This window comes from Phascolarctos cinereus, unplaced genomic scaffold (genome assembly GCF_003287225.1).
Source record: "Phascolarctos cinereus isolate Bilbo 61053 unplaced genomic scaffold, phaCin_HiC Scaffold_1;HRSCAF=81, whole genome shotgun sequence".
Lineage (NCBI taxonomy): Eukaryota > Metazoa > Chordata > Mammalia > Diprotodontia > Phascolarctidae > Phascolarctos > Phascolarctos cinereus.
In genome coordinates this window covers 128,538,305-128,564,699 of record NW_027555514.1, presented here as the reverse complement: position 1 = coordinate 128,564,699, position 26,395 = coordinate 128,538,305, and the positions used below count along the sequence as shown (strand labels likewise).

The 26,395-nt window shown below is 35.6% G+C and overlaps 1 protein-coding gene across 2 annotated transcripts in view; it reads right to left on the bottom strand.

Annotated features, from left to right (window-relative positions):
• The window catches only part of CTTNBP2 (cortactin binding protein 2), a 193,285-nt gene that overhangs the window by 119,676 nt on the left and 47,214 nt on the right, over window positions 1-26,395 (bottom strand). For both annotated transcript variants that reach the window (XM_020976040.2, XM_078154098.1), the window contains exon 3: window positions 856-1,077. In XM_020976040.2, coding sequence (XP_020831699.1) covers window positions 856-1,077 — 222 coding nt within the window. The remainder of the gene's footprint in view (window positions 1-855; window positions 1,078-26,395) is intronic.

Sequence of the window (26,395 nt, the reverse complement as noted above, 5' to 3'; positions counted from 1 at the left end):
AGGGGCCTAAAATTGATCTTAATGAATAATACTAAAGAAACCTTCAAGGCCCTGGCTGCCAGTATTTGTCAGTTAACAAGAAAAACTATCAGCAGCTCTACTCTACCTTAAATATTACTGGAGAATTTGGGCATAAGGCAGAATTTACTCTGGCTGGCCTATCACATATTCCTTTCCATATGAATAAATACAAGTAAGGCAGGAAGTGGCAATCAAATGGCAGACCAGCACAGGATTTCAGAAGATAAGGGTCAATTCTTCCATATCTGCATGAAAGCTTTGCATATTGTAGCTTTTTTTTAATCATAGTTTCCTCTGATCTAGTAATATTATAGTTCATAAATACATTGTTATAATGTGTTAATTTAAAAAAAATAAATTGAGAAATCCTCTAGAAACATTGTGAATTATGGATTTTGTCATTAGGTGACATTTACAAAAATAAATCAGAGGAATATTATATAAAACCAGTTTCTAATACACATACTAGAGCAGAGAGATCACTTAAGAATTAGTTTTAAAAACAAAACACACCACTAGAAGGTTGCTCTATCCTGACTGCAAACACTACATCTGAACTACATAAATGATGGTATGACAGGGTTCAGTTTCATTTAATCGATGCTTATTCTCACTGCCTAGATACATAATACCACCACCTGTTACCTTTCAGGAGTGTTAACACTTAAGAGTCTATTATCTCTACCACTTTTGGTTTGCTACAGCAGACCTGGAAAGACACTCAGCTGCATGGAGACAAGAGAACCAGTAGTTGAAAGTGAGTGTTTAGACTAAGGAGCAGGGGGGGAATGGAAATAGAAATTTTTTTAAAGAGTTTCTTAGCAGTTAAAGTACCTTCTTTTGTCTGTTTTCAGCAGCAGCGAGCTGTGTAGCCATTCTCGCCTGCATTTTCCTGCAATGAGCCATGACAGCATCCAAAATGGAGAGTGGGTTGGTACAAACTGGCTTCTCTGCATCACCAGCACCTGCTTCATAGTCCCTCTGCAGAGCCAGGAATGGGTCATTTAGGTTAAATCTTCCATATCGTTCCTGAATAAACACCTCCTTCCTTCGTGCCTGAAAGAAAAATAGGACCAACTTAATAAACCATTTGTTTTCTGTTAAACATCATTCACAAATCGACTATTGATGACTTCCCTAGGCCATCTCCAAAAGTTATTCAAAATGAATGCTGTTAGTAGTGTCAATGGACTTTGTCCTTGACACATTCAGGGCCTCCTGCATGCTCTGGGTCCAGATTTTCTGGAAAATAAGGCAACTCAAAGAGATAAGTTCAAGGGACCACTTAACAGCCCTTAACATCAGTTCTGGATTACACCAGAGGGAAACTAAGAAAACATTATAGTAGGTGTGAGGATTTGGGGATATTATCTCACTCATTTTGTCACTGAATTTTATTTGCTTAAAAATCATTATTTAAATTGTATAGAAATGTTTTATTTCTGCCTGGATACCTTGCTTTTTCATAACCCTCTAGCACTCTTTGAGGAGGATACCTAGTCTTAATTGATAAGCATTTATTAAATGTTTACTATGTACCAGGCACTGTGTATAAGCATGGAAGACACAAAGGAAGGCAAAAATAGTTGCTGCCCTTAGAATTAATCAAAAACGCCAATTTAAAATATTGGGATTTGTAAAGGACTTTTTAAAGAAAATATTTCTTTGAAATTAATAGGAAAATAAAAACAAAAACACATTAATTGCAAAGCAAAATGAGGTACAAACTTATTACACAAAGACATAAAATTACTTGAGAATACTTTGTAGTTTTCTAAGACAATTTAAACAAAGATCAAAACAAATTGTCTACAATGGCTTAAAATAAACCCAGACAGAGATTCCAACCATTTTCATTTTCCAAAGAAGAAAGACTTTATAAAAATGTGGTTTATGATGGGAAGCCACCCTATTCATATTCACTAGTTCAGTACTTTCAAGAATGTCAAGATTCTGTGACAAAGTTCTCTAAGTTAAAGGAAAGAAAACAATCTCTGTCTGATTTGAAAGGTGGCAAGCTATCAGCGTCATTGTACATTTCATGTCCACTCAATGGCCACCAAATGCAATCTTCTGTAGTTAGACTAGAACAGTTCCTATATAAAATGTAAATTAGAGATTAGCAGCTAGGTGGTGCAATGTATAGAGTGAAGGCCCTGAGGTCAGGAAGACTCACCTTTGTGAGTTCAAATCTGACCTCATTAACTGAATGGCTGTGTGACCCTGGGCAAGTCACTTAGCCCTGTTTACTTCAGTTTCCTTATTTGTAAAATGACCTGGAGAAGGAAATGTCAAACCACTCCAGTATCTTTGCCAAGAAAACCCCAAATGGAGTCATGAAGAGTTGGACATGTCTGAACCACTGAACAACAAGAGATTAGCTGATAGCGGTAGGAATAGAATTAAATATTACCAAGATTTTCCTGGTCCAAATAATTCTAGAATATATCTATATAAAGTTAGGCATCAATTAGTGTGAATAATTAATCCTATGAAGTGGCTGCATTATTTGAAGTTATAATTATGTAAAATAGGGTAACTGGTTCCAGCCCAATGGAAATATGCATTTCGAATTTGAGTAACAGGACCACTTCACGGAATTCATTATTCCCACTAATCAGGACCTAACTATAGAATTAAATTCAATTGAATATATAAAAATGAAAATGTTATATTGTCATCCCTAGTACAAAAACTACTCCAACACCAAAACCAAAGAAAAACTCCAAGTTTTTTGTTGTTCAAAATGTTAAATAATAGGTGTTGTAAAGATATACTGGGCATTTTATCAGCATTTGTATTGAACAAATTATGCTTCCATCTTTAAGACAAGATCAGAAAACCAATAATTAGCCACTTTCATATTCCACATATCAAATGGTAAAATCTAATACCTTTTTCTTTAGCCATCACCAACTGTATAACAAAAATGAGAGAGACAAATTCTGCTGACTTTTAAAGGATGAATCAACTGAGTTACAAGCCCCAGCATTCTTAAATCCTCCGACCTTAATTACCATAGACATCCATCTACTGACAACCAACAACATATTTTCTAATATACCATATTAACATAACTAAAGCAGGTTACTTTATGTTTCAGAGTTTACAAAATAATTAGAAAAGTGTGGTATTCGACAACTGAAGAATACACAAATTAAAATATTTGTTGTTCCGATGTAAAGACAGATACACACACACACACACATTGTATTACATCTTATGAGTTCATATACATTCCACTGAAGAGCTGATAATTTTATTCATACCATATAATCTTCATGTAATTATTATTGCACTTTTTTTTATTCCTATGAAATAACCATCGTCATGTTTCTCATCTAGAATCTCTCCATATCTACTGGCTCCTTTCTCTGTAGCTCTCCCCCTTCCTTTTTATATGCTTTTATTTGATCTCACTATTCCTTTAAGCCATTATCCTACATGTCTTTTCCCTTTCAAAGCCAAATTTTTAGCTAGATTGTCTATACTTTTGCTTTCATTTCCAGGCCACAGGAAACTCTGGCTTCACTCCTGGCTTTTCCCCACTATGAAAAGAATAATATAGTAACTGTTACTATCTGGTAAGTTTTTCTGTTTTTGCCAGGAACCAGGCCTCCGTGATATTTCCTGTATTCTTATCACGGCTCCCACATAGGTATTCTTCCTCTCCTTTCAACTACCCTCTTTATGTGCTATCTTTCCCCCATTAAAAATGTAAGCTCCTTGAGGGCAAGGACTGTCTTGTTTGCTTCTATCTGTATTCCTAACTTTTCAGTCTGGCATATATTGAGTACTTCTTAATTCCCTTGCAAACTGGCTTCTGATACCATCACTCAAGTGAAATTGCTCTCTCCAAGATTATGAATAATCTTTTACCTGCTAAAACCAATGGTCTTTCTTAGTCCTCATTTTATTTTACTACTCTTCAGCTTTCAACACAGTCAGTCACTCCTGCCCCTACTGGATATATTTTCCTCTTCTGGGTTCCATAGCAATGTTCTTTTCTTAGTTCTCTTCTTACCTGTCAGACCACTCTCAGCATCCTCCTTGGGATCCTCTTCTTCCTGCCAACTAAGCATGAGCATCTCCCAAGGCTCTGTCCAAGGCCATCTTTTGCTTCTCTACATTCTTTCTTGGCGTTTCTAACTAGATTTCAGGAACTTACTTTAATAAATCTTGTTTGGTTTTTTTTCTTCTTCAAGTCATTACTTATTCAAAAGGTTCTGAGTTCATTTTGGCTCAAATAAGCATCTACAACTTTGAAATAGTATCCAAACCACCTGACCTCAATGAATTGCATATTGCAATCTAAGATAAGGTGTTTTCAGCAATTTTATCTTCTACTTTCTAGAGGGCTTCTGCCTGATAATGCAGTACGCGTTTAATAAGGACAGTAATTTCATTGCCTCAACCCACTCTCTGGACTTTTTTTGTTCCTTTATACCAGCTGCCTTATCACTCTGGAGGAACCTTTCCCCTGAGACTCAGCTAAACTAACTGGTGACTCAACTCTTTCAGACCACGACTTCAGAAAGGATCCCAGATATGCTTTTCCTCATCCAAGACAACTCTCCATACTTCTCCTCCTTGCCATGTGTCAGTTCCCCTTTACCTACCATTCTCCTCCATTAAAATTTAAGTTCCTTGAGAGTAGAGATCATTTTGTTTGCTTGTGTTTCTTTCACCAGCACTCAGCACAGTGCTTATACACAGTAAGTGCTTAATAAATGCTCTATGTCTCTAACTTGATATTTGTGTTAGTTTGTCTCAAACCAAATGAGTTATTAATGCTGTGAAGTAATCATTTTGAGCAAAGAAGATATTCCCTAAGGAAGTGGATAAATGAAATCACAGATAACTTCTTGATTCATGAACTAGAAGAGGGCTAAGGATGAAAATATTCATTAGGGAAAACAAGTCATTATGAAGGAGAGTTCTTTTGTTTTAATGATTTTAAAATTGGTTCTTCAAGGTAACCTTATATGTTTCTTAAACACTGTATCTATCCATTAAAAAGGGGATTTTCATCACAATTAATGGTCTTCTAAAGACCTTATTTAAAGACCTGTTATAAAACTTCACACACTGTACATGGAAATTATTCACTCATATGAAAGGATTTTCAGAGAAGAGGTAGAGTTCTAGCCCTTGGTTTTTAAATTGTTTTTATATAATAAAAGTATTTGGACAGGTTGGGAAAGCAATTATTGCTATTAAAATAATACAATTAAAAACAACCCACTATATTCAGTAAATTTTCTTTTATGTAATTCTCCCTAAAGGCAAAAGCTCAAAAGTATATGCTAGCACTAATTCCATCCATACAGGAAAACTCCTTTAAACTACACAAACATAAAATTGATGTTAATTTCTCTTGTGAAATGAAGGGAAAGTTACCATAAGAAAATGACAGTGTTTTAGAGTATGATTAGGTTCCTATGCAGACAATCTGTAAATCAGAAATGATGACTGCAATATTTCAGAAATTACTAGTGAGCTGAAAAGATTTTTTTAAAGTTATTTCATTGAGTCCAATTCATAGAGCTACAAATTAAAAAAAAAAAAGGGAGGGAGAATCATTTGGTCTCTTCATGCCCTTGGGTGCAGTATTTGATTTTCTCTGTAATTTCACCTTCATTAACATTGTTTTAACCTAATTTTCTCAGACAAATGCAGTTTTTTTCCTCTTGACTCTTCAGCCAACAAAAAGTGTTAAAAATGAAACCTTTGTGATTTCCCTAAACAATGTCTGGCTTATGGCAAGTAAAAGGTAGGAAAATTGAGAATAAATGTATTACAAAAAACTATTAAGGATAAAAGAAAATATTATAATGACAATAATAATAACTGATGTGGTTTAGGGGGGCTCAGGGGTGCTGAACTCCAAAATCACAATGCAAATCCTGCCCAAAAGAATTTGACCCAGGCCTTCTTTCAGCCAAAAAAGGTTTATTAAAGATCTGCCATATTAGCCAGAATCTTAAGTAATGTGAGCTATTGGCTAGACTGTAAGAATCTGAACAGTGGCTAGATTTTAAGAATCTAGGCATCTTAATGGAGACAAGATGGACTTTATATACAGAAAGACTACAGGAGGGATGGGGGAGTGGCCAAGTAGTCTATGAGGTAACAGAACTCCAGGGACCTGGACCATATGGCCAAGGGAGAATGGAGACTAGATAGGGAAGTGGCCAGGGGCCACAGGGAGGTAAGACAATGGAACAGAGAATTGGAAGATTGGGTGTAGCCACCATGAAAAGCCAGTTCATGGGATTATATGTAGCCTTAGGCCAAGGCCAGAGATTTGGCCATAAGGGAAAGTCCAGGGTTTTTCCCTTTTGAGGTCTAGATCCCAAACTCATCAATAACTACCATAGATGTAGTGCTTTAAAGTTCACAAAAGCGTTTTACAAATATCATCTCATTTGATCCTCACAACAACCCTGTGAGGGAGGTGCTATTATCATTCACATTATTTAGATGAGGAAACTGAGGCAGAGGTTAAGTGAGTTCCAGCTAGTAAGCTTCTGAGGCCTAATTTGAACAGTCCAACTTGAGTCCAAGGCCAGTGCTCTACCTACCATACTGCCTAGCTTGTCAAATTAATTCATTTAACATAAACCAATCTCAGGGATTACAACTCCATTCAACAGAGAGGGGACAGAGATGAATGCACAGAGACACTGAGATTTTGGCCAGTACCAAACCTCAAAATCTCCTGACACCAAGTCGACCGACTTGTCTAACCAAATCAAAATACACAGTACACTCTAATGTGTCCCATACTTTGCCACCTGTCTTTGTTCAAGCCATTCTCTAAACTTTTAATCCCTCCCTTCATCTCTCCCAGCTGAAATTCTACTTTTCCAAAAGGATTCAAGTCCACAGCTATTTTCCCCCAGAAAGTCTTTGATGAGCCCCTATGATTCCAGCCCCAAGCAAAACTGATCTTTCTTTCTCTGGGCTCTCATAGCATTTTGTTTCTATCTCATCTTCCTAAGTGTACATGCATGAGTATGCCTAAGTGGATACACACATCTAAATGTATCTATTTACATCTTATCAATTCAATGATTAAAAGCAATAAAAACAAAAAGAATGAAGGCTCCTAGGAGGGGAGAACAAGATGAGCAAGAATTGGAGAATACAAAAGTGCAAGGGGATGAGAGGAGAAGAGATTACCATTACCCATGGGAAAACACTAAACCCAGGAGCTCAACAGTTTTTGAGAAAATCTCGATGGGAATTTAGAAATTCCTGGATTTTCTCTATATTTTTAGTTAATTTTTATGACTGCCAAGTGAATGAAAAGAACACCCATTCTTCCCTCCACAAGCATATTTCAAAACCTCCTTTGTATGCTTAGAATTCAAAGTAAGGATGACAGAAATGAAAGGGAGTGCCAATGCTTAACCTGCTTGGCCACAGACCCTCTGATGCGCAGGCCCTCACCCTAAGGGAGGGGCAGTAGAAGGTAGGTCAAAAAAAGGGTGTTCTTCCTTCCATCTGTGAGAAGCTCCATTCTTCCCCCGAGGTCACTCCCTCTTCATCCCCAGGCAATACTCAGGCAGTCAGCATGCAGTGATTTACATGTCAGAAATAAACAAAGTTTATACCAAGAGCTAGATATAGAGGTTGAGGGACATTCAGATACTGGGGACAAGAAGTGCAGCTCTTGCTGAGATAAATCATCCACTTTTCACTCAGAAATATGGACCATTCATTGTATCAGGCATCTAGTCTGACTGCCCGCATTACGTTCAACAAATGGTTATTTTCTCAGAAAAAGAGACTAAAAGCAAGAATAACTGGCTGAGTAACCCACTTGTCATTTGACCTCATTTGATGAGATGATAAATGAAAAGGATTTTGCAAAACCTTAAAAGCATTGCATAAATGTTTGTTGTTGTATCTCATACGATCAGTCTTAAGAGTTAGGAGGGAATCTTGGAGGTAAATCCAGCCTAATCCTAACATTTTACAGATGAGGAAACTGAGGACTAGAGAGGTCAAATAGTTTGCCTAAGATCACATAGCAGTTAAGTGAAAAGGGCGGGATTGGAACCCTGATCTTCTGACAAGCTATGTGGCCTTGGGCAAGTCACTTAACCCTGTTTGTCTTGGTGTCCTCATCTATAACATCAGCTGGTGAAGGAAATGGCAAACTTCAGTATCTTTGCCAACAAAACCCCAAATGAGGTCATGAAGAATTGGCCATCACTGAAACAACTGAACAGCAACCTCTATCTCCAAATCCAGTGAATGGTCTTATTGTTGTATCCCACAGATTTGCTCTAAGGATTCAGTCACATTTAAAGAGTACTTTGAATTTTATAAAAACGCTTGCTGCACAACCCTGTAAAAAGAAGATTTAAAATACTTGTACTATTTGCCTCACAGGGTTAGTATATGGTTTTAGAAACTATTTACTACAATAAAGGGTCTGTTGAGTCCTATGCTTTTTAACATTTAAAAAAATTTTTTTTGAACAGCAATAGATACCGAATTTTGTCAAAAGCTTTTCAGCATCTACTGATACAAGTATGTGGTTTTTATTATTTTTGTTATTTTTATGCAACACTGTGTTTAGTCTTATTTAAATTAAATAAATTCTGCTTCCCTGATATAAAACCAAAACTGGTTGTTATGTGAAATCTTTCAAATATGTTGTTAGAGCCTCTATGTTTACTATATTATATAATGTTTTATGTTGATATTCATAAGGGATATTAGTCTTTAGCTTTCTTTCTCTGCTTTGTTTCTCCTTGACTTGGGTATCAAAATCATATTTGTATTATTGAAGGTGTTTGGAAGTATCCCTTATTTTCCTATCATTGCAATGTTTATGTAACATTAGAATTAACTGTTCTTTGATTAATAGAATTCATTTTTAAATACATCTGGTCCTATGGCTTGGTTTTGTTTTGTATTTCCCTTAGCAATTCATCTATGGCCTGTTTAATTTCTTTTACTAAAGTTGAATTTTCTACTTCTGTTAATATTTTTGTAAATACTCATAAATCACTAAAGTGATCATTTTTGTTTGCATCTAATTTAGCAAAACGGTTTCTGAGAGTTTACTTCTTCAATTATGATTTCTTTTTTTCCCCTATATTTCTTCTTTTTAAAAATCATACTATTTTGAAAATCTTCTCGTTTTATTTATCAATTCATTTTTTTCTTTCAATTTTGTCAACTCTTCTTTGATTTTCAGAATTTGTAATTTGGTATTTTCTGATTTGCAATTTATCTAGGTGTGTGTATGGGAGGAACCATGGTCTCGAGGGCACATGTGACCCTCAAGTACAGCCCCTTGACTGAATCCAAACTTCATAGAACATATCCCCTTAATAAAAGGATTCCTTCTATAAAACCTGGACTCAGTTGAAAGGCTGCACCCAAGGACTTAGAAGGCTTTATGTGGCCTCGAGGCTGCAGGTACCCCATCCCTGATCCAGGTTTTTTTGGTTGTGTGCCCAATTTACATACCTCTTCTCATATTCTCTCTCTCTCTCTCTCTCTCTCTCTCTCTCTCTCTCTCTCTCTCTCTCTCTCTCTCTCTCTCTCTCTCTCTCTCCCTCTCACTCTCCCTCTCTCTTTCTCTCTCTCTCTCTCTTTCACACACATACTGATAAAAGCATTTAGATATATAAATCTTCTCCCAATGACTGTTTTCACTACATGTCAAAAGTTTAGGCATGTTGTTGTCATTATTTTTTATTACTTTATCTATTGTTTCTGTGGTTTTTCTTTGACTCACAAATTCTTTAGGATTAAATTAATTCATTTCCAACGGATTTTAATCCTATATTCAAAGGCCTCTTGTTGATTATAATTTTTATTACACTATAGTCAGTAATACTTTAATATTTTTGCTTTTCTATATTTGTTTGCAAGCTTTTTATGTCCCAAAACATGGTAAATTTCTGTCAAGGTGTCACTTATAATTGAGAATTGTGTATATTCCTTTTTGTTCCCATTCAGTAATTGCCAGGAATCCAAAAAAACTAACATCCTAAATTTTGTTACTTATCTATTTATCTTATCAGATTTTTCTCCCCCCTCTTATCCTCCCTCCCCAGGTCTAAAAGGGTTACACTAAGATCCTCTACTATTATGGCTTCATTACTTATTTTCCCCAGTAATTTGATCAACTTTCCCTTTAAGTATTTCAATTTTGATATCAAGTACATATATGTTAAATACTGACTTTCATTATCCATGGTACTGTTAAGCATACTATAGTTTCCATGTTTATCTCTCTTATTCATCTCTATTTTTACTGTTGCCTTTATCTGTCAAAGAGCTGCACTTGAGGATCTAGAGGGCCAAATGTGACCTTGAGGCCACGGTTCCTCCAACACACACCTAGATAAATAGCAAATCAGAAAATACCAAATTACAAATTTACTGATGCTTTATCTGAGATCATAATTTCAACTCCTGAGTCTTCTTAGCTTACCTGAAGCATAACAGAATTTGCTCCAGCCTTTTAAGTGTGCGAATCTTTATTTTTCAAGTGTTTCTTGAATGAAGCTCCAATTTCATTGCACATTCATTTGTTAAATATTTGAACACCTACTCTGTGCAATGGACTCTGCTGGTGCTAGGAAAAATACAAAAATAAGTAGAATACCATCCCTATCCTCAAGGGATTGATGATGTGATTCAGATGACAGGGAGAGACACAAAATTAATAGGGATAGGAACTAGATCTCCGTTTTCATTTGTATAGGAAACTCTCAGAACTAAGAAGCTCCTGATACTACCGCAGATTCACATATTCTCTGCCATTTGTAGTCTTTGAGAGATGCCTAGAACACTAACAAGTTAATTGATGTGGCCAGCATGTCACAGCCAATTTGTCTCAGGAATGGGGCACAAGTAATTCAGTAACAGCATAGATGTTTCTAAGAGAATAACATTCAACTATGAAATCAGCTAGGAGAGACAGGATCAAGGAAGGCTTAACAGAGATGGCAACATTTGAGCCATGCCTGGAAGAACGGTTGTCAATAAATGAAAATGGGACGTAGGGCTGCTTTCCAGGCATAAGGAATGTTGTGAGCCAAGGTATAGCAGCAGGAGACCAAAAGAATGCTTAGGTAAAAACAAATAGTTGAATTTGATTAGTATATCAAGTAAGGAAGAGGTAGTTCAAGGCAAGACTGGAAAACAAGATTACGAAGAGCTTAGAATGCCTAATTATAATGATTAGACCTCTACATTCTGATTAATGTGGAAGGGATGTGTAAAGCAGGATGGAGGTAGATGGGGGTGAGGAGTGGAGAAGGGAAGAGTGAAGAGATTCTTGGAAGGTAAAAGGTTGTCCTCTTAAGAAATAAGATCCATAAACACAGATGTTTTGAACTGATTATTAATTTTCCCAAACACTGACAATCTGTGATTATTAAATTATTTTGATGAAATAGAATGAAATGGAGTCATAGACCTTCCCAGCACAAGGATAAAGGAAGAAGGGAACTCTACTCCCAGATCCCTGTAACATCTAGCTACGGTAGCTGTGAGGTTAAAAGCAATTTTGCTTTGAAGTATTTAACAAATTGTCCTGGGCTGTAATTGAAGAGTCTAGAGCATGAAGAAAGAAACATTTGAGAATTCTGTGCCACCTGATTTCCTTTCCTATACAGTTAGATTTATCACCAACAATAAAAATAACAATAGTTAACATTTATATAGTGCTTACAATATGCAAGGCACTGTACTAAGAATTTTGTAAACATTTTTTCATTTGATCCTCATAATCTGAGAGGTATGTGCTATTATTATCTTTATTTGACAATTGAGGAAACAGAAGCCAACAAAAGTAAAGTAACTTGGCCAGGATCATATAGCTAAAAAACATCAGAGGTCAATTTGAACTCAGATCTTCCTCACTTCAAGCCCAATGCTCCATCCACTGTACCATGTGGCTGCCTGCGTATTAAATGCCCTGTACAAATTCTTGAATAGACCTAAGGGGGATCACTCTGTTAAGACATCCTGCTGATAAGCAGCAATGATGACTGGGGACTGACACCTGGCCATTTTACCCATTCTGTCTAATCTAGACAAAAATAAAGTGACTTACGTACCTTCTACAGAATAATTTTACTTAAGTACATAAAGGCAAACATACAGTCAGACAGACATAACTACTGCAGTCATCAATATTCTCACTATTTAAAACAACTAAATTTCACTAAAATTCAATTTTAGAGAGACAATTCGCTAACTTAGAGGGAAAAACAATTTAATACAACCCTTTCTACTTCAAAGATCCCTCTCAAGTTTGATGAATAAGATTATTTGCAAAAGTGTAAGCATTCCCATTACATTCCCTTAGCTCTGTGCTTCTTTGAACTGGAAAAGATAACTACCATAAGACTTAATTATACATAGAAATGATTTTCCCAAAGAAGTTGCAAAATGATAACAAAAACTAGGCTTTTTCCTAAAGCTATTACCATTAGTTATGTGCCATAAACATTCCATCCAAAAGGGCTTTTTTGCATTTGTTATATTCTTCAGTTAAGAGATGCTATCTTTGATCTGAATAGGTACCCACATTTAGCACAACCCACATTGCAAAATAAATCAATAGATCCCCAAACACTACTACTCCAAGTATGAAAGGACTGTCTTCTTGTGTCTCTTAGCCTGTGTCTTCTTAGCTGAAGCCCATGGTAAAAAGTGAATATTACTAAATTTCTAAATTAAATCAAGTCTAGATTTTTAGCACCATCAGGAAAGCCTGACCCGTAATATTTTTAATAAAATAGCACATAAGCATACATATACTTAATAAGTGGCCATTTCAATCTTTTACAATTTAATTTTAAATTTCATTAAACTATTACATGTACCAAAGCTTTGAAATATTATTATAAAACATCCCTATTCCAATAAAACTAATCAGCCTATCATGTGGAATTAGATATCATCTTTCTTATCCTTTGACATTCCCTCTCAATACATTTGCAAACTCCATTTAAACTGTCTTCTCCAAAAAGTTTTCCTGACCAGCCCCATCTAATTAATCCTTTATACTTACAGTCAACTCAGATATTAATTTACATTCACTTAACACTCAGGTTTGAAATTTTTTTAACTGTGGTCTGTGTGTTTCATTTATGTAAGTTTTTAAGTTTTTAATTTATTCTACAGTCCCAGTAACACATAAAGTTTTCTCTAGGTGTTCAATAAGTGCCAGCTGAGAAAAGTAAATGACTAATAATATATATGTTATATACATACATATATATATATATATACACACACATATATATATAAATTATATTTGAGAACTTTGAAAATTTATATTCTTTAATTATCCTTTGAAAAAACACTGATCAGTATTCTTTCTACTGCACCATGCATAAATGCCTTATTTTTCTGATATTCCCAGTTCTAAGAGTTACATATGATGGACAGGAACTATAATACATCACTTGAAAAGCCACAGAATGATTTGACATTACACCGACAAAGGGAAAATACATTCTTCCTGTTGTATGTAGTCTGGGAAAAAAAGAACAACTCTGCTTTTTCTGGTCTAATCTTTCTCTGTCCAACAAGCCATCTATAATCCAGCTTCATCTTCTGCTGGGTACATCCTTTTTGCTGTCCCTTTTCAGGAACCTTCCTTCTCTGGAATCTTTCAGGCTTGGAACCACCCACCTAGAAATTTACAGTTTTCTTAGGTGACTGACACCTCCCTGAAGTCATGAATGGGAAATAAACCAATCCTCCCTATAAAATGCCCTGTCCTAAGCTTCACTGATGCATGGAATGATGATTGGCCCTGAAGTCTCAGCAAAAGTCCATTCATAGGAGCAATATCTCAAAATGCCATCCTTGAATTCCCCTTTCTCACACGATGGCTTGAAGAACATTGTACTCAAGGCTTCCTGGCAATATCCCTGGTGATCTCCCTTCCTCGCTCTTCCCTACCCTTCTTTTGAAGTCTCAGCTCAGGTACCAACTTGTGGGAGGTTGATAAATTGCCTGAAGGTGGAAATGTCAATCCACGGATCTAGTTTGGGAGGTGGTAGCTGCTCTCTTGGTTTGTGGGTGAAGGCTCTCCTAAAGCTTTTTCTTTGTTGCCCCTTCTCTTCCTCCATGTTTCATTTAGTATTTCTGTTTTTACTACATGGCTTTCCTTTTAAATGCTCCAAGCAAAAGAAACGATTGCTTTGGGCACCAACTGGCTCCTTCAATTTGCTTTCAAAAAGCCCCTTTTTATACCAGCAATGGACCTCAACCATTAAAGTGTTGATGCTTGTCCAGTTAATTACATAACACTTCTACAAGCAAAATAAATCAGTTCCTATTAGGCACTGTACTGTTATTTAACAAATTTAGTTCAGCATTTACTGAAAGTCACCTACTATCTCCTCAGGAAGCCATAAATACTATCATATTACCTGGAAGTGGGATGACGGTGATTACATGACATTCCATTTGAATGAACAGTACTTAACAATGAATGGGCAAATTCCATAAGATACAAAGTTTAAGAGTTTTCTTAGAAAATAATGTGGTTGTTCTTGGTGTGCTCTGTATTTGTGTAAGAACAGACTGTTACTCTCACAAAAGCCTATAATCTAAAAACAATGCTATATAAAGAACATCCAAACATAGTTCATAATAAGGAATTGCTCCAGGAATGTAGTACTTTCCTTGAATTAGCTCCGAAGTCAGTAACAACCTAATAGGTATAAATGGTAGGTGTGTACTTCCTTCATGAAACACTTCCAGACTAAATCAATATTGACCCAGGCACTTACATAACTTTACTTCTCTTCAACATAACTTTTATTTTTTCAAATTCAAACATTTCTCTTTAGCTTTATTCAGTGTATCTTTCAGTATCAACATGTACGCATTACTTACCACGGTGAAGGGAATGTACTGGGCACTAGTGCTCTACATGAGTGTATAGATGTAAATAGCTAATAACTGGTAAACACTTATTATGTGCACTGTGCTGAGTGCAGGGGATACGCACACGAAAAAGAAAGATGGTCCTTGCTCCCGAGGAGCTGACAGACAATGCAAAGAAGAAAGCTGAAAAGGAGTGCAGGGGCAAGAGTAGCAAGGCTAATAATTAATTAGATCTTGCAAGATGCATCTTTATTCAGTCTCTTCTGCCCAACCACAAGCCCCTCCTAATTCCCATAACTCTTCAGAGAGACCAACATAGTGTTGAATACACAGCAGAGAGACTCAAATTAACTTTTAATGGTCTAAATACCTACCAAAATGGGATGGATGCAAGTCTATTATAATCCTTCATAACATCTTATGAATCTATATGAATATGGTACTGTAGAGGTAATTACATGTAATAAGGATCTGTGATTTCATTTGTGTAGGTAGTCACTCCAATGACCAAGACTACAACCCCTCCCATATTTTAGTACATACCTTTGTGAATTACTGTACCCCAAAACAATTACACAATGGTCAACCTTTTGGCAATCTGCCTCTCTAAAACACCAGACTAATCTGTGGATGATTGCCATACAATATGCCACTGGCCCATATATGAAACCTCTTCTCTTTTGTAGAACCTTCAAAGACTTATCCTCTCCTGACATGGTCATTGAGAACCCAGGGTCATCACCATGCCACCGTGAAGGCATATCGTTGAAACAAATATAATAAAAATGCAATAAATGACTTTAAAGAAATATTTTTTTTTCCAGAAAATAAAGGCTGAGACCACAAAGCAGAAAAAAGACTTTTAAAAAGTAATACTTGCTATCATGTAGATTAAGACACATTACATGTAAAAATTCATATAACTTAAAACTCTGAGGGTGAGGTTTTAAGAAGCTTACTGTGGGTGACACAGATATAGTCAGACAAAGGGTAGAGAGTTAATGAGATCTTCAGAGTCCCTGTGTATCAATGATGGAACATAGAAGGGACAGGAGGGGTAACCATAAACTAAATACCACTCCTTGCTTACATATAGAAAAGTACTAATTAATATTGGAAACCAGCATTACAAAATAGACCCTAGGTAATTAAAGTACTAACTGTTCTTACCTGTTATTGAGTAAATACCCTGATTTTCTTCGAGAAGAAAAAAAAAGACAATCAGAAATTTTCCCATTTCCTCTAGCTAAAACAACAAATTTCCTCAAACCCCATGTCAGTTCCAAACCAAAGTCTTGAGTTGGTTAAATCTCCTAAATTCTCCTCTAAAGCCCTACTTTGATGCCTTCTCATGGCATGAAATTAACATGAGTTCTTGAACTTTAAGTCAGCAGAGCCTAAGCTGGTACTGGTAGTCTCAAGCTGGAAAGGGTTAGAATACAGGCATGGAGGCTACTTCTGTGATAGCTAAGTACTCAGTCTTGATGAGTTCAGTGAGTCTTATTACCAAAAAGTTGGCCACAAGGAGATGATTTTCTTTCTTTCTTTTTTTTTATCCCTAGCCATTTATGAATACCACAGGACCACAGAATCACCCATTTAGAGTCAAAGGGAACTTTTGAGGACATCGATTATAAATTTTCATTTCACAGATGAGAAAACTGGGGCGCAGAGAAGTTAAGTGATTTGCCCAGGGACACACAACTAGTAAGGGTCTCAGGTGGGATTAAAACTCAAATTCTCTTTACTCCAAATTCATCATTCTATATCTCAGAGGAACTGGGTTCTATACAAATACAGGGAGTATCCATGTTGATTAAATCACTGAGACAACAAATAGTGTGTAAATGGGATAAAACACAAACCCCACCACAAAGCTTCCCACAGATGATTATTTTTTGTTAAAATAAATCAATAAAAATTACTATAGAGACAACTAGGATGGCACAGTGTAATATTAGGTTGGAGGCAAGAAGACTGGGTTTCCAATTTCTGCCTTGGACACTAGCTGCATGATCCTGGGCAAATTACGTAACATTTCTAGATCGTAAGTTTCCTCAGACCTAAAATGAGGGAGCTGGCCTTGAGATCCTCGCAGGTTCCTTCATGTTCTATATCTAGGATACTATGACCTGACAAAGGAACACATTTTCAGCATTTATTGAACTCAACAGTTTAATAATAACTGAGCAGAGAATGAACCTGGATTTGATTCTAAAATGTAAAAACTTTTTGAATGTATGTGTGATCTGACTGATGGGAATACTTTTTCCAATAAGGCTGACCACCACCTTTCCACTATCTGTCTCTTTGAATAAGAGGGTCTGGGGAGAAAAGGTGGTTTGATATCACTGATGATGGACGCTCTTAGATTACACCTTTTGATGAAATCTTAAGCCAAAAGCTTTTAACAGGTGTTACCTCCTAAAAAAACAAAAGCATTTCTTATTTTTACTAAAGGGACCAGAATTTAATAATACCTTGAAGTATCCAGATAAGTCAATTGATGTGGTACATTTATTTTTTTTACCCATAAAGCAAATAGAGATCATAGGATAAAAAATTTTATTTCAAAGTAATGACATTTTTTGCATTAGTTATGGTACCTGGCCCTTCTGGAATTAAAAACTATATTTGTCTATTCATGATTTGTTTTTTTTAACCTCTGACGAACTTCTCAGCCTAGATGAGGTATCTTGAGCATAGCACAATAGAATCTCAAAGAAATGAGAATTATCAGGGCAGCTAGGTGGCACAGTGGATAGAGCACTGGCCCTGGATTCAGGCGGACCTGAGTTCAAATCTGCCTCAGACACATAACACTTACTAGCTGTGTGACCCTGAGCAAGTCACTTAACCCCATTGCCTATCAAAAACAAAAAACAAACAAAAAAAAAAGAAAGAAATGAGAAGTATCTTTTCTGGGAATATATCAGTCTTCCAGGGCTAAAGAGGGTTCATCAGGGTATAATTCTGGAAAGCCCTATCTATTTGTGACGTAAGAAAATGAACGTGAAAATTACAGGGACGTGGGAACAGTGATGACATAAGTCTCTTCACACTGAAATGAAAAACCAAGAATGTCAAGATGGTATCTAATCCACTGAGGATAATATAGCAGATAATCTCTGAGGGCAGAAGTTGTCATTAATCCTGATGAAAATCTAAAACCATGGTCTCTTTTAGTTGTCCCAGGAAACATAACTTTTAGAAATCAGATGTGGACTTAAAAATAAGAGTGGGCTAGATGGTTTTTACTCTTGGTAATTTTCCTTACAGAATCTAGCCATCATTACCAAGGAATAATTCACCAATGACAAGAATTGCTGAGCAGCTGGAAAAATAAACAGAGTTTGAAGTGTTCTCCATCTACCAGCTGAAGATGACTCACTCTGCATCAAAACAATGAGGAGAAAAGGAAAGTCAGTGATTTCAGTGCAGTTTTTATTCAACCTCTGCCAGGGGTTTTATCACGTGTCACACCACCACTTCCTTCCCCTTTCTTGGAAGAATCCACACCTTGTACCACACTGTATATCACAGCATAGAATGTGTAGACCCTATAAAGGGGTTCTGGGCCCTGCACTGATGGCACGGTCACTCAAGGAGAAAATACTCACTGTATTAAATTTAGGGAGATGAATACTTTACACAGACTGGGTGAATGACCCTATTCTTGGAGTGACTACAGCTGTAGTTCTCTTAAAAAATGAAGGCAGAGTTGGGGCAGGGGACAGAAGAGGAGAATGGGTGGGACTTTTCTGCAGGTGGAAAACATGGCTAGAGTTAAATATCATATGCTGATTTCTGGGGTTTTGTTTTTCTCTCATTGTTCTTATTGATCAATAGGTTACAACTAACTAATCTGTCAGTATCTAGTCACATTGATGGGATTAGATCATAAAAATGATAGAATGTCAAAAGTGGAAAGAATTTTTTAAATCATCTAAGAAAAACTTCCTTTTACAGAAGAAAATAGGGTCCAGGGAAGAAAAATGACTTGCCCAAGGTCACAGAGGTAATTAATTGCTCTTTATCTGTATTTTCTCAATAAACAATTCTTACACATCTATCTTCTACTTCTGAAATTAACTGTGTGGGGTTCTTTTCTTGCCCCATCCTTCATCCAGAGATGCTTCTTTAATTTAATTTTAGGTGTACTGGAAAGGATGTTGCTGATGGGGTAGGAATGACACAGGTACAGGTCAGTCCTCCCCTCTCCACCACTGTCCTATGACCTAGACTTTTCTCTACCTTCCTACTTCCTTACCTACCCATTTCTCAGGGCCCTGCTTTCTCTCAGCACTGAATTAAGCAACTCATAGCCAGGAAGATAACTAAATGAATGGTTGTAACTAAATCTAGTTTTCCCTTATCACTAAAAATTAAGTAATCCATAGGAAATAAAACAACATTAAAGAGAAGGAAAAAAAAATTTTCCTCACAAGGAAAAAAAAACAATCCCAATACAGAGACTAAAAAAAAAAATGAGAAGGCAAAAAGGGGCCCCAATACTACAAACAAACATTATAGGGTAAAGACAATTAAGGAAAAGATACAGAAGAAAGGAATAATAATGAAAATATATAATGAAAACATATTCAGAAAACTATTGCTATAACTAATAATATTAACAAAAAAAATCACACCATTAATACCACAAATACCTCCCCCTCAAATATCTATACATAATAGAGCAATCATTTATTTTAAAAATGGTAAAGAGCAAAGTGTTTAGAAGGAACTTTCCTTAATATGATCAAAAGTATTTATTCAAAAACAAGAGTTAGTATTATTGGCAATGTAGAAATATTGGAAACTTTCCCAAAAAAATCAAGGTGTAAAGTGAGAATGTTCACTCTCCCCAACAATTATTTGATATAGTATTAGAAGTGCTATTTATAACAACTTAAGACAATAAGGATAGGCAAATCAGAGGCAAAATTATCTCTATTTGCAGATGATAGGATAATTTACTAAGAGAAGCCTAGAAAGAGAACAAAAATATTAACCTAGGAAATAGCTACAGCAAGGACAATGATACAAAATAAATCCACAAATATTATCACAATATTGCTAGGAAAAAATTAAAAAGAAATAAAAAAGAAGACATTATATTTAAACTAATATAAAATTCATTAAATATCTAGAAGTTAACCTTGTAACACACCCACAAGCCTTTTGAAGAGACAGCTACAAAACAATTTTAAGAGAAATAAAGGAAGACCTAAATAATTGAAGAGATAGTAAAATATCCACAGCAGGATCATAGTAATACAGTAAAATGACTATGCTACCCAAATGAATTTATTAGGGCTCTGCCAATCAAATTACTAAAGAGATATACTATAGAATTAGACAAAATAACAGTTTATATGGAGAAATAAAAAGTCAAGAATATCAAGGGTAAAAAAATAATATTAAAAAAAGTAAAATGGAAGACAGTTTGTAATTATCTAAAATTATGTTTAAATTAGTAATTATCAAGCCAATCTCGATACTGAATTAAAACAATTAAAATCCTATAACTGAAACAGATTAGATAAGCAAGATATAGACACAGATGAGTACCAAATCCTACTCTCTGGTTACCTCAACAACACTTTATTTGACAAAAAGTGATTAGAAAACCAAACAGTTTGGCACAAGATGAGTTAGTAAGAGTATATCCCAAATATTATAAAAAGTTCCAAATGGATAAAAAAAATTGTGATTTTATTTTAAATTACAGCACTAAAAAGTGAGATGAGAATACAATTTCTATTCTCTATTTCCATTCAACTGTGAATAGGGGGAAAATTCATAATCAAATGAGAAAGTAGAAATTATAAAACACAAAAGAGATAATTTATTACATTAAAGTGAAAAGGGCTTTGCAAAAAAAATCAATGAAGCTACAATAAGAAGGAAAGGCACAGATTAGGGGAAAATCTCATTAAACATCACTGATAATAGTGTGATATACAAAATCAACAGTGAATTTATATAATTATATAAAACTAAGATCCATTGCTCACTCGATATGGTCAAAAATATGAAGAAATAGTTTTTAAAAAAAGCTTTCAGTGACCAGCTGAAAAAATATTTAAAGTGGAAAAAAGCAAAGCTGAATTATCACCTCATATCCATTAAATTGGTAATTTGGAAAAATACAGATTTTTTTTTTAAGTTAGAAGACCTATTAGGAGAGATGGACAACAATTCAGGGCTCACAAAATTGTGAATTTTGGTAAAAAATTTTGAATAAGATGTCACTAACTTGTTTATGTCCTTTGAGCCAGCAATCTCAATATTGGGCTAATACCCAAGGAGGTCAATGAAAGCCAAAAAACATTCATGTACAAAAAAATATTCACTGCAGTATTTGCAATAGCAAAATGCTAGAAACAATATTAGAGAAATGGCTTAACATATTGTGGTATATATGAGTGCAATATCACACTGCCCTATAAAGAATAACAAATATGAAGACCTGACAGAAACACAAGAAGATATTTTTAAGTGATGCAGACTGAGGGATGTACAGTGGTTTTATTGTTGTTGTTTACCCTTCATTCTTGAAGAGGATCAATGACATCAAGAGACATCATGATGTTTTGACTTCTGTGTGAAGTGGATCTGAGTGAGGCAGAACTGAGTACAATATACACAATAATGATGACATAAATGAAGACAACAAAAGTCACGTCAGATATAATGGACAAAGGTAGCACTGGTCCTTCATTTCTTTCAACCAAAAGTAAAATATGAAAGCAGAAAATTATATGCACTATTAGTGGCAATAAATTATTCTACCAAGTGGTTTTGCTTAGTTGTTTTTTTGGAAACTTTTTTTTTTAGAGAGGGGATATTTAGATGTGAATTGGGAAGTGATTGCTGGTAAAGAAAACCCAAAATATCAAAATATGACTATTGATAGCTTGTGGAGTACAATGTAGAACAGGAACATGTCACGATAATAATAGCATATAATAAGAATAGTAGTATTTTAGAATTGGAAAAAATTGTGTGGTCCAGTTCACTCATCCCTTTGGAAATGAGGGAAATGAGGCTCAGGAGGGCTAGATGACTTGCTCAGGGTCACAAACCTAGTGAGTAGCAAAGCCAGGGCTCAAACTAAGATCTTCTGAGTTTTCCTACAGAAGAGGCTCTTAACCTTTTTGTGTGTCACAGACCCCCTCTACAATCTGATGAAGCCTATGGATGCCTCTCAGAGCAACATTCTTAAATACACAGAGTTAAAAAGAAAACCAGTTACACTGAAACAGTTACCAAATTTTTAAAAAGATGTCACAAAACCCAGGTTAAGAACTCCTGTCTTATGGCATTCTTTACACTAAATGACAGCTACCTACCAGTTACATATTAGAAAATATTTAACCTTTCCTTTGACTATTTTCCTCAGAAGTATTAATGGCTATACATTACTGGAGAGAGAAAAAAAAACAACCACCCTAAATAGAGAGCTTTTTTTAGCCTTACGAGCAAGAATCTGTTTCTAATTCTTCAAGTTCTACCACCCACTTTATAATAGAAAGTAGAGTGCAAAGTCTGAAAGCATTGGTGGCATCAGCCCAGATGACAGCATTTTCTCCGTGTAGGTGGCACATTACAGCTCTTGCTGGAACCTTATGCAGGAAGTTCAGGATCCTTCCATTTCCTCCCCCACTATCCTGGATCAGCTATTCCCTAGAATGGAGGCATCTGTTTATGTACTTGAATATCCTCAGGCTCCCAGTGAGAGTCCTGGTTCACAAAAGCAGAGTGAAAAATAGAAATGAAGATCATCCCTAAAATAGTGCAATGGGTCTGTTGCATATATCTCAAATGATAAAAAGAATAGGTGGCATTTATATAGCACTTTAAAGTTTGCAACAAGCTTTACAAATACCTCATCAGAATGGTTCTAGAGGGCTCATTTATGAGGAAAAAAGAATATTTCCAGAAAATCAGTCCTTATATTTCTATTCCTAATTCCATTATCCATAGCATTGCGGAAATAGCATCAATTTGTCCTTTTTGTGGTCTCAGAGTTGTCCTACACATAAAGAAAGATGCTGATGCTAACTCCTCTCTTAAGATATATCCACTCGTGTTGTTTCTCTAGCAGTGCTGAAAAGGAATCTAAACATTTCTGCCCATTTGACTAATGAGCAAAGCCACACATTCACAGTAAGACTATGCAGAGTTGGGGGAGTAATCCATGACTGATAAAAGTGTTTATTCCCTTTGGTAGTCTAGTGTGAAGTCTATGGACCCCCTTTCAGAATAGTTTCTAAATGTATAAAATAAAATCAATAGGATTATAAAAAACCAAATACATGGAAAAACAATGCGCAAAATATTTTTAAAAATCAAGTTCACAGATTTCATGTTAAGAAGCCATTTCTTAGGAGTTGCCACACAGCAATAAGAGGTTAAGTAAGTTATCCAGGGTCACACAGATAATGAGTGTCAGAGTCAGGACACAAACCCAGGTCCTCCTAACACCAAGGCTATCCTATAACGGATAGGCAAAAGTACTAAATAAATGAGTTATTCAACAAATGTACTTGAACTTTAATAATCCCCATCCTTTAAATTTGCTTTGGCTGTGTTAATTACATTATATGTTCTGTTGAGCCAAAGGGCCACACCAGAAGGCTGGCTTGCAAGATCTTAATACTGCTCTGCCAACAACAAAACTCTGCAGCTAAGGAAGGACCATGTCAGTACCACCATACAAAGCACAGCACAGAAGCTCAACTACGATTAACCAAATTAGTTAGTATCTGAGTCAAACCCAGCAGGGAGACATTGAAGCCCAATCTGCATTTGGCATTCTGATTTCTTTCCACTCACTTTCCTCATGTAAAGATTGGAATTGGGAACAAGAGCACAGAATTAGACAGCCAGAATACTACCACTCTGAGAAACTTTTTTTCCACAGAACAGCTACATTATTTAGAAAGAGAGGATCAAGGGAGGCATTAGATTCACTAAATAGTGGATTGTTTTGCTACAGCATTTGCTTTTTATTTCTCCAGTATAAATGTCCCCTCAGTTGAATAAACACTGTTCTTCCTTGGCTGTATGACACTGTAGGCTCTATCTACACAGGAAGTTAAAAGCCCTCTCAGTTTGAATGAGTGAGAATTTCACAACTGGTTTTGCTTCTCAAGATTACAATCTATATTTATATTCCAATTTTCTTCTGTAGAGACCTCCTAAAAGTCCAAGGATCTGACTGGCTAGAGATAGGGTAATGATGGCTCCATATGTAGATTGTATTTTGTCGAAATAAAAAAAGTTTCTGGGTAGGTAAAGGTATATTAATCCCAGCTACGATTTTAAAAAATCATTTATGCTTATTACTGGTTTTATTCAAATGCAGAAAGGCAATTATAAGAACTTCCAAATAAAACTAGCATTATATGAGATACTTTCCATAAACTGAAATGCTTATGATTAATTCCAGGCTTAGTGGTGGAAAAGTCTCTCCTCAGAGTTTTAGAAAAGGACTTTCAAAAGAACTTTTTTGTTGGTGTTAAAAAACATTCTAATCTATTGTGTATAAAAAGAACGAAGAGCACAATCAACATTCGATTAAATGTTAAGATAGAACATCTGAGGCCTAGATAATCCCCAATAGCAGATAATCATTTATCATTCACAGATATATATGTATATATGTTTTAGTAATTGGGGTTAAGTGACTTACCCAGGGTCACACAGCTAGTAAGTGTCAAGTGTTTGGTCTAAGGCCATATTTAAACCCAGGTCCTCCTGACTTCAGGGCCAGTGTTCTATCCACTGCGCCACCTAGCTGCCCCCTTTTATCACTTGTATTTGACTTAGAAACATTCTTTTATACTTATGTTTAAATATCTTTCTGATAACTACTCATATTTGCATAGCTAATGCTTCCAAGTGTACAAGACATTTTCCTCACAATTACTCTATGGTAGGTAGAGTTCTATTTACTGGATTGAATAGGATTATTTACATTTTACAGATAAGAAAATTAAGGGTCACATGGCAAGTAAAAATGTCAGAATCAGAATTTAAAACCTAAAATCTATGGATTCCAAATGCAGTAATTTCTACTACTAAAATAAGATTCCTCTCTAGGATAAAGGAATGAAAAATATTAGACCTCTGAAGAAAAAAAAAATGAAAGTACACAATTAATACCTGATAGGCAGAAATGAGAAGGTATGCAGTTTTCCATCCTACCTTCCTGATCTACTCTCCCTATTCCCTGCTGTGAATGAGCAGTATCAAATTGTCAAAATGAATGAAAGCACCAATATAAGCAAAGCTATCACCTTTCCTAGAATAGGGATGTGTGTTCAGGTTTCAAAGTATTACAGTCTGTTGGGCTTCTAGCTGAGTAAAAATTTTAAAGAAAAAAATGAACTTTAAGGTGCCAACTTAATCCTCTGCAACATAAGTTGGTCTATAAGCTATAACCATTCTGAAGAAGTATCATGGCAGTGTGGATAGAATGTTGGATTTGAACAAGAAATGAGTCATGAAAACCCGGGTTCAAATACTGCTTGTAACACTTAGTAGCTGTCACCATGGACAAGCCACTTAAACTCCCTACATCTCAATTTCCAAATATGTCAAGATGGAATTAATAGTGTCAATGAATACACCAATAAACATTTGGTAAATGATTATTTTGTGCCAAGCACTCAGCTAGGTGCTAGGGTTGCATGGAAACAATTCCTAACTTCCTCACAGGGTCTTCTCAGGCTCACAGGACAAAATAAAAATAAAGCTTAAAGTGCAACCCAAATGTCATGCATCAGCAGAGTAGTTACTTTGCTTATCAGTTATAAGCAAAGAAGAGGAGAGGAACAGTTGTCTCATGAAGTGATATGTCATATCGTTTTAGGGCATGATGAAACTAATTTTGGGAACAACTGCATTTGTTTCTCCAAAGAGAACTAATGAACCTTCCTTCCATTTAGGTGTATTTTCCCAATATCTTTCAGATCAGTTTGCAACAAGATTATAAATAATGATTCAGTTGTATATCTTTTCATTTGTCCTCAGTCAACAAATTATTTATTAAATACTTCTTATGTGCCAGGCACTATGCTAAGTGATGGGGATACAAAGGAAGGCAAAAAAGATGGATAAAATTCACATTTAGAATATTAAGTTAAATTAATATGTATAGCTGGCCTAAAAACTATGCTTTAAGCACTCAATCATATCTATAGCCTTAAAATTAGACATATTTTGAGAAAATTCAACCTGAACTATCCCAACTTTATTGAAATAAAAGAAAACTTTCACATGAACACTTCAAGGATGCTAGCTATTCAGGATGCCAGGATAATTTTCCAATTTTGTTTTAAGTCAGCTCTGATTGTATAAAAAGAAAATACAGGTAGCAGAGTGCTTATTGAAGAGGTAAGGCTAGATATGTCTGTCCTCTCCAAAACAAATAAGATGATCCTGGCTTTTCAAAAGCCAATTCAAGAAAACCAGA